This window comes from Diprion similis, chromosome 9, assembly GCF_021155765.1.
Source record: "Diprion similis isolate iyDipSimi1 chromosome 9, iyDipSimi1.1, whole genome shotgun sequence".
Lineage (NCBI taxonomy): Eukaryota > Metazoa > Arthropoda > Insecta > Hymenoptera > Diprionidae > Diprion > Diprion similis.
This window is the reverse complement of record NC_060113.1, coordinates 5,533,280-5,545,729: the sequence shown is the minus strand read 5'-3', so window position 1 is coordinate 5,545,729 and position 12,450 is coordinate 5,533,280. Positions and strand designations below refer to the sequence as shown.

The 12,450-nt window shown below is 36.4% G+C and overlaps 2 protein-coding genes across 7 annotated transcripts; one reads left to right on the top strand and one right to left on the bottom strand.

Moving 5' to 3' along the window:
• Positions 1–323: 323 nt before the first annotated feature.
• On the top strand, positions 324–10,522 carry LOC124410444 (regulatory-associated protein of mTOR). Of its 6 annotated transcripts, none has more exons than XM_046888817.1 (23): positions 324–871; positions 986–1,088; positions 1,419–1,660; positions 1,779–1,925; positions 2,237–2,421; positions 2,513–2,572; positions 2,664–2,764; positions 2,843–2,976; positions 3,214–3,597; positions 3,679–3,753; positions 3,849–4,106; positions 4,193–4,336; positions 4,453–4,705; positions 5,318–5,359; positions 5,610–5,755; positions 5,923–6,020; positions 6,112–6,217; positions 6,293–6,456; positions 6,538–6,708; positions 6,907–7,148; positions 7,397–7,594; positions 7,714–7,996; positions 8,176–10,522. In XM_046888817.1, the coding sequence occupies exons 1-23, from the start codon at positions 671–673 to the stop codon at positions 8,369–8,371; spliced, it is 3,933 nt and encodes a 1,310-aa protein (XP_046744773.1). In that variant the 5' UTR covers positions 324–670; the 3' UTR covers positions 8,372–10,522. The 6 variants fall into 6 exon arrangements, with proteins under 6 accessions (XP_046744773.1, XP_046744777.1, XP_046744775.1 ...); XM_046888819.1 differs by having other exon boundaries at positions 325–871; positions 7,430–7,594; XM_046888818.1 differs by having other exon boundaries at positions 325–871; positions 7,418–7,594.
• Positions 10,019–11,529, bottom strand: LOC124410451 (EKC/KEOPS complex subunit Tprkb-like). Its single transcript, XM_046888832.1, has one exon. It carries the CDS (start codon positions 11,412–11,414, stop codon positions 10,875–10,877), a length of 540 nt encoding a protein of 179 aa, XP_046744788.1. The 5' UTR covers positions 11,415–11,529; the 3' UTR covers positions 10,019–10,874.
• Positions 11,530–12,450: the final 921 nt, after the last annotated feature.

The window sequence follows — 12,450 nt, the reverse complement described above, 5'->3', positions numbered from 1 at the left end:
AATAAAAATGAATTTACCTTTCCTATTTTTATACATTTTTTATTATGGTAGCAATGATAAGTCGGGGGCGAAATGCAATAAAGATTCAGTGTTGATAAGACGTTGAATCATAGTTTCGAATCTCAAAATAAGAAAAAGTAAATAAAATAAAATTCAGAATATTTGTGCGGAGATTTAATGTAGATGACGAGTAATTTGGAGCGTTAAATCACTGATAAATGCGTACCTCGTGGTAGCAATGATAAGAGTTGCAGAACCTGTTTTACCAACAGGAGAAAAATTAGAGAGAGAGAGAAAGAGAGAAGCGTAGCTAATCGTGGACCTTGCGCCGTCCGCGTGGTCACGAAATCGCGTAGCAAATTTAAGAGGGAATAAATAATAAGAAAAATTGAAAAAAAAAGATTTCAATGGGTGAGCCGTTGATTAGATTTGGTGATGGTTAGTCGGGAAAAATTGAAATAATCAATCCGACGCGAAGGCAGGTTCAATGTCAAGAGCCCGAGTTGAGGATGGAACGAAAACAGTAGCGTGTAACACAGGCGTAATCAACATGGTGGCTCATAAAATAAACTTTGGAAGGCGTAATAGCGTGGAGATAATTTGAGCTGTAGAAGAGAAAAATTGGTGAAATGCGTATGTTAATTCTGTAAAGAAGTGTCTTCATCAATGTATGGTTATTGGTGATTTATTTTACTCGCCAACAATGTCGGAGAGCGTGGATAGCCGAAACGGGGACGAACACGATCAGCATAATAATACACAGCCAGACGACGTCGACTGGAAATTACCAATCGCTTTCAACAAACCGAGGCACACAGCGACGATCGAAGGGGTTAATTGCATCACGCAGACATGGCGAATGAAGGAACGGGTATGTTTTTTGACAGATATCAATCTCATCGGCTGCATATTATGCGTCAAATATTAATCGATATAATCGAGCGGACCATGTGATCTTGTCATGACCATGATGTCACACTTCCAGATGAAAACTGTGAGCGTCGCGCTCGTTTTATGCCTCAATGTTGGCGTCGATCCACCGGACGTCGTCAAAACTCAACCCTGTGCTCGACTCGAGTGTTGGATCGGTATTACATGACTTTCCTTTATTTATTTACATCAACGTTCTTTGTCATGCCAATTATGTAACAACTACGGCGTACCTAGGTTATGTTGTGTTTTCTCGCCTCGTGTAACCGCTCCTTTTGTCCCCCAACTAATCGGTCGATAATGCAGATTTTTACTCAACTTTCAATTGATTCAAACTTTGATCAAATAATCATATTTTCAAGTACCGAGTGCCGATAAAACACTAATGTAGCCTCCATGATTACCTTAAATGCATACCCGTCATTCAATGTTGAAACATTCAAACTACTTGAAGATCTTCGTACCTATATTTATACATATTATGGCAGACCCACAGCTGATGAGCCCGCAAAAGGCTCTAGAGATGATAGGAAAGAACCTTCAACTGCAGTATGAGCGATGGCAACCACGTGCGAGGTACAAGCAAAGCCTTGATCCGACTGTCGAGGAAGTAAAAAAACTATGCACGTCATTGCGTCGCAATGCCAAGGAGGAGAGGGTTCTATTCCACTATAACGGTCACGGAGTTCCTAAACCCACTAGCAATGGAGAAATATGGGTTTTCAACAGGGTCAGTTGTCTATCAAGCTTGATATTTTGTTTAAATATCAGAATATGCGAACCACCGCGAATGACCACGAATTAGAAAATATTACTATAATTGCTAACCAGTTTATTTTTCTTTTCAGACGTACACCCAGTACATTCCTCTGTCGGTGTATGATCTGCAAACATGGATGGGAGCACCTTCTATCTATGTATACGACTGTTCGAATGCTGGAATCATCGTTGATTCCTTTCAACAGTTTGCCGAACAGCATGAGCGGGAATATGAGGTCATATTATTGCATTGCTTAAAGATTTAATATCGGAGTTACGTGATTCCCAAATTTGAAAACTATACTACCATTGCTTGCGTCGAATTCATTCAATTAAGAATTTGCATCTTAGTTTTGACCAAGAAATTATATATTTCTCTGAGTTGCTTTAAATGCCAATCGCTGCTTGGAATTTTGTATATTCGTAATTTTTTTATTCTTTGCCTGCACATTTTCAGCGTCAGTTTAAAAACTTTATGTAGGGTGAAGTTTCCATCTATCGATGGAGAAATACTTTTTCGCTGACATTTTATTTTTATTTTTTACAGATGGAAAAGCAGGCAGTTCAGCACAATAGAACAGCGAGTGTAGCCAGTACAAGTGCCCCTTCCTACAAGAATTGTATACAGTTGGCAGCTTGTGCTGCTAATCAAATACTCCCGATGAATCCTGATTTGCCTGCAGATATATTCACAGCTTGTCTTACAACCCCCATTACAATCGCATTACGCTGGTGAGATAAATAAACCACAATGTTCAGAATTTTTGTATCGGTAATTGATTTGGTAAAGTCTATCTTATCTATCTTAATCTCTTGTTTACAGGTTTGTCATGCAGAATACATCAAAATTAGTGCCTAAGGTGTCTCTGGACCTGATTGATAAGTAAGTTCTGCACGTGAACTATCCTAAATGTTTCACATAATATAATAATAAAGATGCAGATTGATGTACACTTTTTTTTTACCTCGTGTAGAATACCAGGTCAGTTAACAGATCGCAGGACAATGCTGGGTGAACTAAATTGGGTCTTTACGGCCATAACAGACACCATTGCTTGGAATACGTTACCTAGAGGTATATCAACGACTCTTTTCTACGAATTTAGATGTAGATACCAGTTAGTCACTCACAAGATTATTTTGTCTTTTTCAGATCTGTTCCAAAGATTATTTAGACAAGACTTACTAGTAGCTAGTTTATTTAGAAACTTTTTATTGGCGGAAAGGATCCTTCGATCCTATGATTGTACGCCTGTTTCATTCCCAAAACTACCACCAACGTTTCAAGTGAGTAACATCTTTGAATGAATCATTCTTGTGTTAATAATCGAGTTCTTTTAACCAAGAAAGCAAACTGGCTCAGAATGAAATAGCATTTAGGATAAGTTTTTAAATGAAAAAATAATTCACAAATATGTGCGGATGGTTTCGCTGTACAAATTATAGTTACAATCACTTGGAATTGTAACCAGAGGCAGAACTATAACTGAGCCGATACTAGATATGAATTTCTTTTTTGCACAGCACCCAATGTGGCAGGCTTGGGATTTTGCTCTTGACCTTTGTTTAGCGCAACTACCAACGGTATTAGAATCGGAGATTTTATTCGTTCACTCGCCATTTTTCGAAGAACAACTCACAGCCTTCCAAGTATGGCTTACGTTGGGTTCAAAGTCTCGCAACCCTCCCGAACAGCTGCCGATTGTATTACAAGTGCTGCTGAGCCAAGTACACAGGCTCAGAGCTTTGGAGTTGCTTGGAAAGTTCCTTGACCTCGGACCATGGGCCGTAAACCTGGCCCTAAGCGTTGGGATATTTCCTTATGTTTTGAAGTTACTGCAGAGCAATGCACGAGAATTAAGACCCTTGCTAGTTTTCATATGGGCGAAAATCCTTGCCGTGGACAGTGTATGTTCGCCGTCTGTTTCATTATTATATCTACACATGAATCAATCAATTATTTATGAACTAACTAGTATAATGTTATAGACGTGTCAGGCAGACCTAGTGCGTGACCATGGGCATAAATATTTTCTTTCCGTTCTTCAAGATCCTACAATACCGGTAATTTGTTATGTATAGCGACCACCATTCCTCCGGTATTACAATCTGCCACTTATCAATCATAGCTTTAATCTTCCTTGTGCTCGATTTCTTAGAGCGAGCACCGAACTTTAGCAGCGTTTGTCTTGGCTAGTATCGTAAACAACTATCCAGCAGGGCAGGAAGCTGCTCTGAAAGGCAGTCTGGTGTCAATTTGTCTGGAGCAACTAGGTGACCCAAATCCTCTACTACGACAGTGGCTATGCCTCTGCCTTGCCAGACTTTGGCATAATTACGATAAAGCTAGGTGGTGCGGAGTCAGAGATATTGCGCATGAAAAACTCTATACTCTGTTGCAAGATCCAATACCAGAGGTAATGATGTTATTATTCTACAGTTAGTTGTGCCTAGATTGCATCTGTTTCATTTCAGTCATTTACGTCAGTGATTTACTTTTCAGGTCAGAGCAGCTGCGGTCTACGCTTTAGGAACATTCATAAACAGTGTTACTAAAAGGAGTGAACATGCCAATAACATCGATCAAATCATTGCCATGACACTTATAAACACTGTTAGCCATGATATGAGCCCTCTTGTGAGAAAGGTATGCAGTTTCCTTTTTCATTCAATTATTCATTATATTAGCACTCATTGAGTAACTGTTTTAAATATTTCAAGATTGACATAAGTATGTTCCAACTGTATTCGTTTTTTTCACAGGAACTAGTGGTCGCTTTGCAATGGATGGTGCTACATTTTGAAAACTCGTTTGTAACTTTGGCAGTTGCTGAAGAAAGTAGTAGGCGGGATCCGGTCGTCGAGACTTTATCTCCATTCACAGGTATGCGTCGGATCGGTTCGAGAGATAGATTAAAGGTTCTTTCGCCAAATAACGCTTATGGCACGGATACGACAGATTTTAGCCAAGATCGCATGAAGAGAGTATCGTCTTCTTCGTCCATCAGTAGTTTAGGTAAAGTACTTATACATCGTTTCAGCCGTTTACTGCATTTGTGATTTAAATCAAAATATTTTTTTTTTCATGCTCAGTAAATTTCACGATATCTTCTCTGAAATGGGAAAAAGACTTGGAAATAATTTTCTCACATTCTTAAGTTTAAGTAAACGACGAATTGATATTCTTTGAAATTTTTTTAATTAATAAATATACTAAAACATTACTCGAGTCTGATCATATGATTCACGCTGAAAAATCTTTGAGCCGAACTTTAGGCTTATTTGCTCTGTTAATAAGCAAACGATTATCAGGACACTCTACTCATCTTACAGCCACTGTGATTGGACAAAAATTCGATCTCCCAGGGTATCCAAAAGGTTTCTGAACAAAGAAAGCTGTAGTCTAAAAAAATGATATCAATTATTTTAGCATCTCTAAAAAAAGTTTGAAAACTCTGAATTGCATAAATAAAATATAGTTGGGACCCCAGAAAAAATGATTATAGTATCCATGAAAAAACAACTGAAATGGACGTTACTTGTTATTGCAAGTTATATTTAATAGACTGCAGTTCAATTTTAAGAATGAGCGTCTAACAGCTTTTCTTTTCAACTTTTGGCATACCAGGAAACAACTGGGAATTTGTAAGAAAACCATGCGAATCAATTGGTAATAATTCATGGAAAACACAATCATATCGTAACCGAATGTCTTAATGCATGTTTGACGATGATTTCCTAAATTTAATTTACAGTTATTGGATTAATTAGAATTTTTTTTTCTTTACTTGCATGCAGTTATTGACACAGTTGAAGTGAAGGAAATTCATAATCACATTTGAGATTTTCTTACTGTAGAAATCATATGTGTTTGCAAGATAAAATGGATTTGGATAATCTGTCAATCTCTTTTTATACAGGTCAATCATCATTTGGTAATCTTCCAAGCTTGTCTTACGGAAGCGTGTACATGAAATTGTGGCATGGTCTCTGTAGCCTCGATAGTGATCCGCATCCTTCGGTCGCTTCAATGTCTCAGAAAGTTACGAACCACATTCGTAATCAGGTAAAATTCCCACATATAGTATCAGCTCTCAGTGTCTGTTTCTCACCGCAATTTATCATGTTGAAAATCGCTTTGCACCATCAATTAATAGTACAATTTAGTCTTTTACATGATACAGAAATTGACAATTTTATGACAAGCAAAGTCTAAAAATTTTGAATATTCAGGTCAAAGAGTCTTCAGCACCAAAAGAGGTAACGGATACGAAGATACAGTCGTCACTGTCGCTTCCACCGTCGCCATCTAGTCGGACTAGCTTTCTGACGTGAGTAAAAATTGACACGAAAGACACCAGGATTGTTTTACACAGTTAAAAGAGTCCATTTTCGAACTTGAAATTCGTTTTTTTATACCAGTAAGGGAGAGTCTCTTCCTACAGTCAGCGCAACCTCAGATATTCTACGACCTCCCAGGGTACCATCACACGGAAGTCGGACCAGAAAAACACCTCCGATTAATACAGTAAGCTTTTAAATCGATGTTTCGATATAATTTACGGTTGTTGACAAAACATAACTGTAACTTTCGTAAATTTAGATAACTGAAGAGGCTGATGAAGTTTCGGGTGTCAAAAATCCACTGACAACGTCTTTATTTGTCGAATGGAGTTGTGCCCAATTTGCCCAACCAGTCAGTTTAGAGAGTGAAACAGAATCTACCAATGACATAGAGAGTAGAGCTCATTATGAACGGGAGTGGAGGTAATACGTCGTCTAATTTTATGCCCAAAACTGATTTCAAATTAATTTCGATATTATATATCACGGAATTATCATCACTAGATATCTTCGAAACAAGAAACAACGAAGAGATGCAAAAGAGGAACAGATCAGAGTTGCGCGAGGAAGATTAGAGTCTCAGGTCTTTCATACACGAAGCCCTCAACCTCCTGAAGTTGTTACTTTCCACCCATTTGACAAGCATCTCGCTGTTGCAGCAAAAGATTGTTTCGGGTGGGTTTCTCGAAATTTTGTTTACCTAACATAACTTGATGAGTCATTAAAAATCACTACTGTGTCAATTAAAAATTAAAATTCACGTTTTATTTTTACGATTGTACAAAGTCTAATGATAAAATCTTAAACTTTGTTTTTCACAATTTCACATCTTTACCTTAGGCTGAAATATTAATATTATTCATTACTGTGTAGAATATGGGACTGGCAAACCGGTACAAGACTCACGTACTGCACAAGCCGCGGGAGTAAAATGACTCGGGTAACTGCATTAGGTTTCATAAATTCTCACGACGTTGCACTTTTGATGACTGGATCTGATGACGGCTCTGTAAGAATATGGAAAAATTATTGTAACATGTTGGGTCGTGATCCTACGCTCCTCACAGCTTGGCAAGCCTTAGCAGATGCACAACCTGCTTCAAAGAGTCCCAGTGGTAAAAACGTATTTTCAATTTTGCAACTTACTTCACTTTGGTACCTGCCAGGTCATTAAAATCACATCGAAGCCTAGTTTCCAAAATAATTTTGTTATTCACGTAGAAGTACCTGAAACATAAATTAAATTAAAACCTTTTTTGTTCATTATAAACTATCTATCGATTATTACGACTTTATTGCGAATCAGTTTTCACTTTAATTTAAGATGAATGAGCAGTCAAATCTCACTATATATTATAAGTAGCTGGTGTCCCTGGTTCAACAGTACACAATTTAGCTTCAGCCGGCCTTATTACCAGCTGGGAACAGCGCTCGCTAACACTAGCTGTTACTGGCGACGTGCGCATCGTGCGACTTTGGGACGCTGAAACTGAATTGAAGAAACAAGATATACCTACCGGCGCGGATATCTGTGCTACGTGTTTAGACACAGATGATTCTGGTAAGTTAAACGTTTCAAACTAAATTACCAATCACATGCAACTCCTGATTTTTATCAAACTTCTATACGTTTATTTGATCAACCAACTAATTGTTTGACTATTCAAATGAATATTTAAGGCGCCTTGATGGCTTTGGGATGCGGTGATGGATCTGTGCGTCTCTTCGATCGTCGCCTTCCGCCTCATGAAGCGAGAGTTATGACATGGAGAGAACACACAGCCTGGGTTCTTGGTGCTTACTTCAGGGGTACAGCGACAGGTGCCCCCCGACTCATCACAGGTTCATTATCTGGAGATATTCGATTCTTCGATCTCAGAAAGAATTCATCTGTAAATACAGTTCAAACTGCCCAAGGAATAACTGCTATGGCTGTTCATAATGTTGCAGACATTTTTACCTGGTGAGTTTTATGAATTGTAGAGAATTTTCATCATTTTTTGTAACTGACAAGGGTAGATGTATAGTAATGTGATTGAGGAGTTCTCCTGAAATACCTGTGAAAAAGCCATACCACTTTTAGAAATACAAAATACACCTGGAGTAAATAAATGCTAATAAAATACATACTATGCTTTTCAGTGCATCTATGAACCAATGCATCAGTGTTTACAATATGTCAGGCCAAAATTTGAACGCAATAAAGTCCTACGAAGGTTTCATGGGTACTCGAATCGGTCCAGTCAGCTGTCTCAACTTCCATCCATACAGAGTGGTACTGGCAGCAGGCTGCATGGACAGTTCCGTATCCGTTTACGCTTCCGAGCCACGCAGATGACTATCGGAGATGGAGCTGGTATAGGGATACATCCAGCAAGCCGTAGAAATATTTCATCAGACGCCATCCCTATTTACATTTGAGTAAGGCTGTGGTATTATGTAAATATGTTGAAATTTTTAGAGCGTCCATCATGTGGTTCCTTACTATAAATTTGTAAATACCTAGGCATATGCTTCACCATTATCTTTTATCTGCCTGTGTAGTAAAAGTCGAGTAATGATATTGGAGCAAACGTCAAAACAGGTGAGAAATTTTTATTAATTTTTTTTTTCTTCTATTTTGTAGCCATGCCTACTTTTCTTTCACAACTTGCAATGCAATAGTGATCCGATTTTTATTATCATTTGATCAAAATATGTTGCTAATATAAAATTTTGACTCAATTAGCGCCTAATATTCATGATCCCGTGTTCATAATTTAAACTTAGGCAATACACACTATATACACATGCGGTAAGCAGCAATCCTGAAATAAGTAAGCCAAGTTGTTTATTGGATTGGATAGTCGATATATTCTTTTCATACAAAAGTTCTTCTGACAATGGTATATGACCAACTTGCAGCTTCCAAGATTTGACTGATTTTTTGTAATTGTGAAAATCACAACATACCAACCTCGAGATCTATGCCATTAGAGTAATTCAATGACTCCAAAACAATATGTTGATTATTTTTCTTCTTGGAAATATTTTTTAAGAAGAAATAATACATTTGCTTCGAACTATACATCATTCAACCGAAAGAATTAGATATCACGAAATGAATTGATGGAACAAAAATACCCTTGAAACAAAAATCTCAGATCACACGCTAAGAATCAATAGAACTTGCGTACATGATTTTTTTTCAATATGCCATATCATAAGTATACCTTCGTTTGTGTAAAACTGCGGATCACGAATAGTTGTTTGCTAATTTAACAGGTGCAAAGAGTGAGTAACTGAGGCATAGAGAACTGCACGTAAATGAAACAGTGAATATCCTCAGAGATCACACAGCTATACTTTTATTTAATAGGAGTAGAAGTAAATCAGAATATCATTCAAAGTCAAGGTTCGAAGTAATGGTAACTATTAACCATTAATATTATGTCTATAATAAATGTACAACACTCGCTGCTCGGGCAGCGATTGGCAATGACGAATGGTGGTAAATATTTATCCACTGGCAGCCACGGAAGGCGGTACAATCTAAATCCTGATATTAACGTTAAGCTCAAATGAGTAACCATAAAGAATATTCTTAAGTTAATAATGCTATAGCTTTCGATTAGTCAGAAATTTAAGGGAAAGTTTAGGAAAATGATACATAAATAAAAAGAGGAATAATACTTATTCAAAAAGCGTGCATTACCATTTCGGTGGTTTGAAATATGATAACGTTTTATTATTTACAATTTATTATTCATTTTAGAGGCATTCGAAGTGCAAATGTAAAGCAACTACGTGAATCGTAATAAACCACAAAACTTACTATAATTAACTCTGTTCTTCGATTGGTACAAGTTCATTAAATCACTAGTAATTTATTTGCTTTGTAAAAATTATTATCTAATGAATTTTGTTTTTCATACGCCATCCCTGCAGTCTAATACTGTGAAATATATTTGGTTTATTTTATTTTTAATTTTTCTTCTTCAGCACATGCCGACATGCTTAAGATCCTTGTATTATCATACACTGTGTACATGTTTGCTGATCTTTCCGCTATTGCAAAGCATGGATCTGTGTATCATATTTATTAACAAACAATAATATTCATGGTTATCAAACTACAATTTAAGACGCTACACGCAGGGTATTTACTGCAAAACGCAATATTGATTATTTCCCTAAGCATATGTGTAGAATGTATAACGGTATACATTACACATATATTTTAAAGCTTACTTTTACTTATAAACTATTATACTTAATAAAAAGAAACTGGTTGTGAACATTGATTTATGTTCGCATCAGTCCGGTTGAGAACTGGTTATCTAACATGTAAATAAGAGTCATACGTTGCGATTATATTTTCACAAAGTGACAACTGCGTAATCCTAAGAAGTATGTAATCGTTATTCTTGCTCTCAGCTAAATGTAAAAGGTTTGTAATTATGTAAAGCATTGCTATAAATATACATATATGATTAGTGCATCAAGTTTATCGGACGTCTTATGATACAGTTAACGATAACAATAATCAGAACAATCATTGTTTAGGTACACAGCACACATTACCCAACATATTATAATAACGCCTTTGTAAATAGTTGCCAAATAAAATTCGATCATGTTACACGATCTATTGCTATGAAATGATAAGTCGGCTATTTTTTCAATTTGTTAATGAAGAAAAAAAGAAGGGTAACGAGTAGAGTTTTCAATTTCAGTGGTAAATAGAGAATTATTTTCAACATGATCAAAAAGAAGTGAATGTTTATAAGTCACATGAGGAATGATAGAAAAATATTGTCTTATTCGTATAGTTACAATGCACAAATAAATTAATTTCATTATCAGTAAGAAGCAAAGTCTTTAGTGTTCATTCTGCTCACAACGCAGTCGACTAAGCTAGAAACTTTCAGTTCAGATTCATCGATTTTATATATTTTTTTAACAACTGATGTGTCAGTTATTTCGTTCAGCCTTCCGATAGAAACTCTCTCGCCTTTGATCGCAGTCAGTGAATCCTTTGCCAAAGCCTCTGCATCATCCGATCCATGAATAATTCCTACAATAATGTTTTTCTCCTTATCGTCAATGCCAAACTTCGTCAAGGACTGAGTTATATTCTTCGACAATGACAAGTTGAACAAAATTTCTGTAAATATTGTTCTCGTAGTTAATTTGCCAAATTTCTCATTAACTACGGCCTTGTTTGCTGCGACGATAACTTGAAACGGGTCGACAATGAGCCCGGCTTTCATAACGCAGCACTGAAGTTCTCCGCTGATTAACTTCTTACGTATTTCTTCAGTGTTTTCAACGTTAATAAACAAGTGTAATGTTATAAATTTTCCTGTTTCTTCGTCCAACTGTACCGTACAGCTTTCCATATTTTTATCACAGCTTCGCTAAGATATTTTATGTCAAATCTTTACAAATGTGGCTTGAATTAACCTCTCGCAATAAACGATAGCTATTGAATTGAGAGGTTAGGTTAATTCCGGTTTCGTCTTTACCTACTGAGTGGAACGAAAAAAATCCAGTCGTTATAGTTCGTACTGTTCGTACATCTGGAGTACAGAATTCTTCAAATTATGTTATCAAAATTCAACAAGGTGTTATCTAGAATATGATGCAGTGAGATCATAATGTGTATTTGCTTGCACAAGCAATGAATACGGTGTAACTAATTAGTCTGATATCCTGAAACTTATCGTCTTAACCGTGACTTTACAATCCAAAAGGCGTACAATTGAATGTTTCGCTTCTTTTTTGGCTTCAGTATTAATAAAAGCAAGAAAACCATAAACCCTCCGACACTGGGTCTGAAGCATCGATAGGTTGGATGAAAATGTCGAAAAAAATTGAAAACACTATTGTATTTGTGGTTGATTGTAGATAAAGAATCTGTTATAATTAACATTCTAGTTAATCCTGTTTTGAACATATCGACATTTTTTAATTTTCATATGTACAATCGGGTTTTCAGGAGTAAACAACACATCAAATACTAACTTATCGTGTACGCTTTTACGTGTGCAACTTCTAATTATTGGCATTATAAACAATGCATTGATGTACTAATTTATTCATTTATTCATATGAATATGTAGCCATGCATGGATATAATAATTTATTCATTGGTTTATATGAATACATGTATATCCCCATGCATCGTTTATAATTCAAATGATTCAAAATTTCTCACATGTAAACGTATGGTGCGATTATCAGTATTTCCCGTCTTGCTTATTACTAAAAACCGGTAAAACGTGAAAAGTGTCGATATGTTCAAAACAGGATCACTTAGGATTCAAATTCAAACGGATTTTTCGTCCAGAATCACTAAACTACGTGAAATTGCGTTTTCGGTTTCGGTCAACATTTTCATCCAACCTTTTCCAGAACATAAAACGTAAAATATGT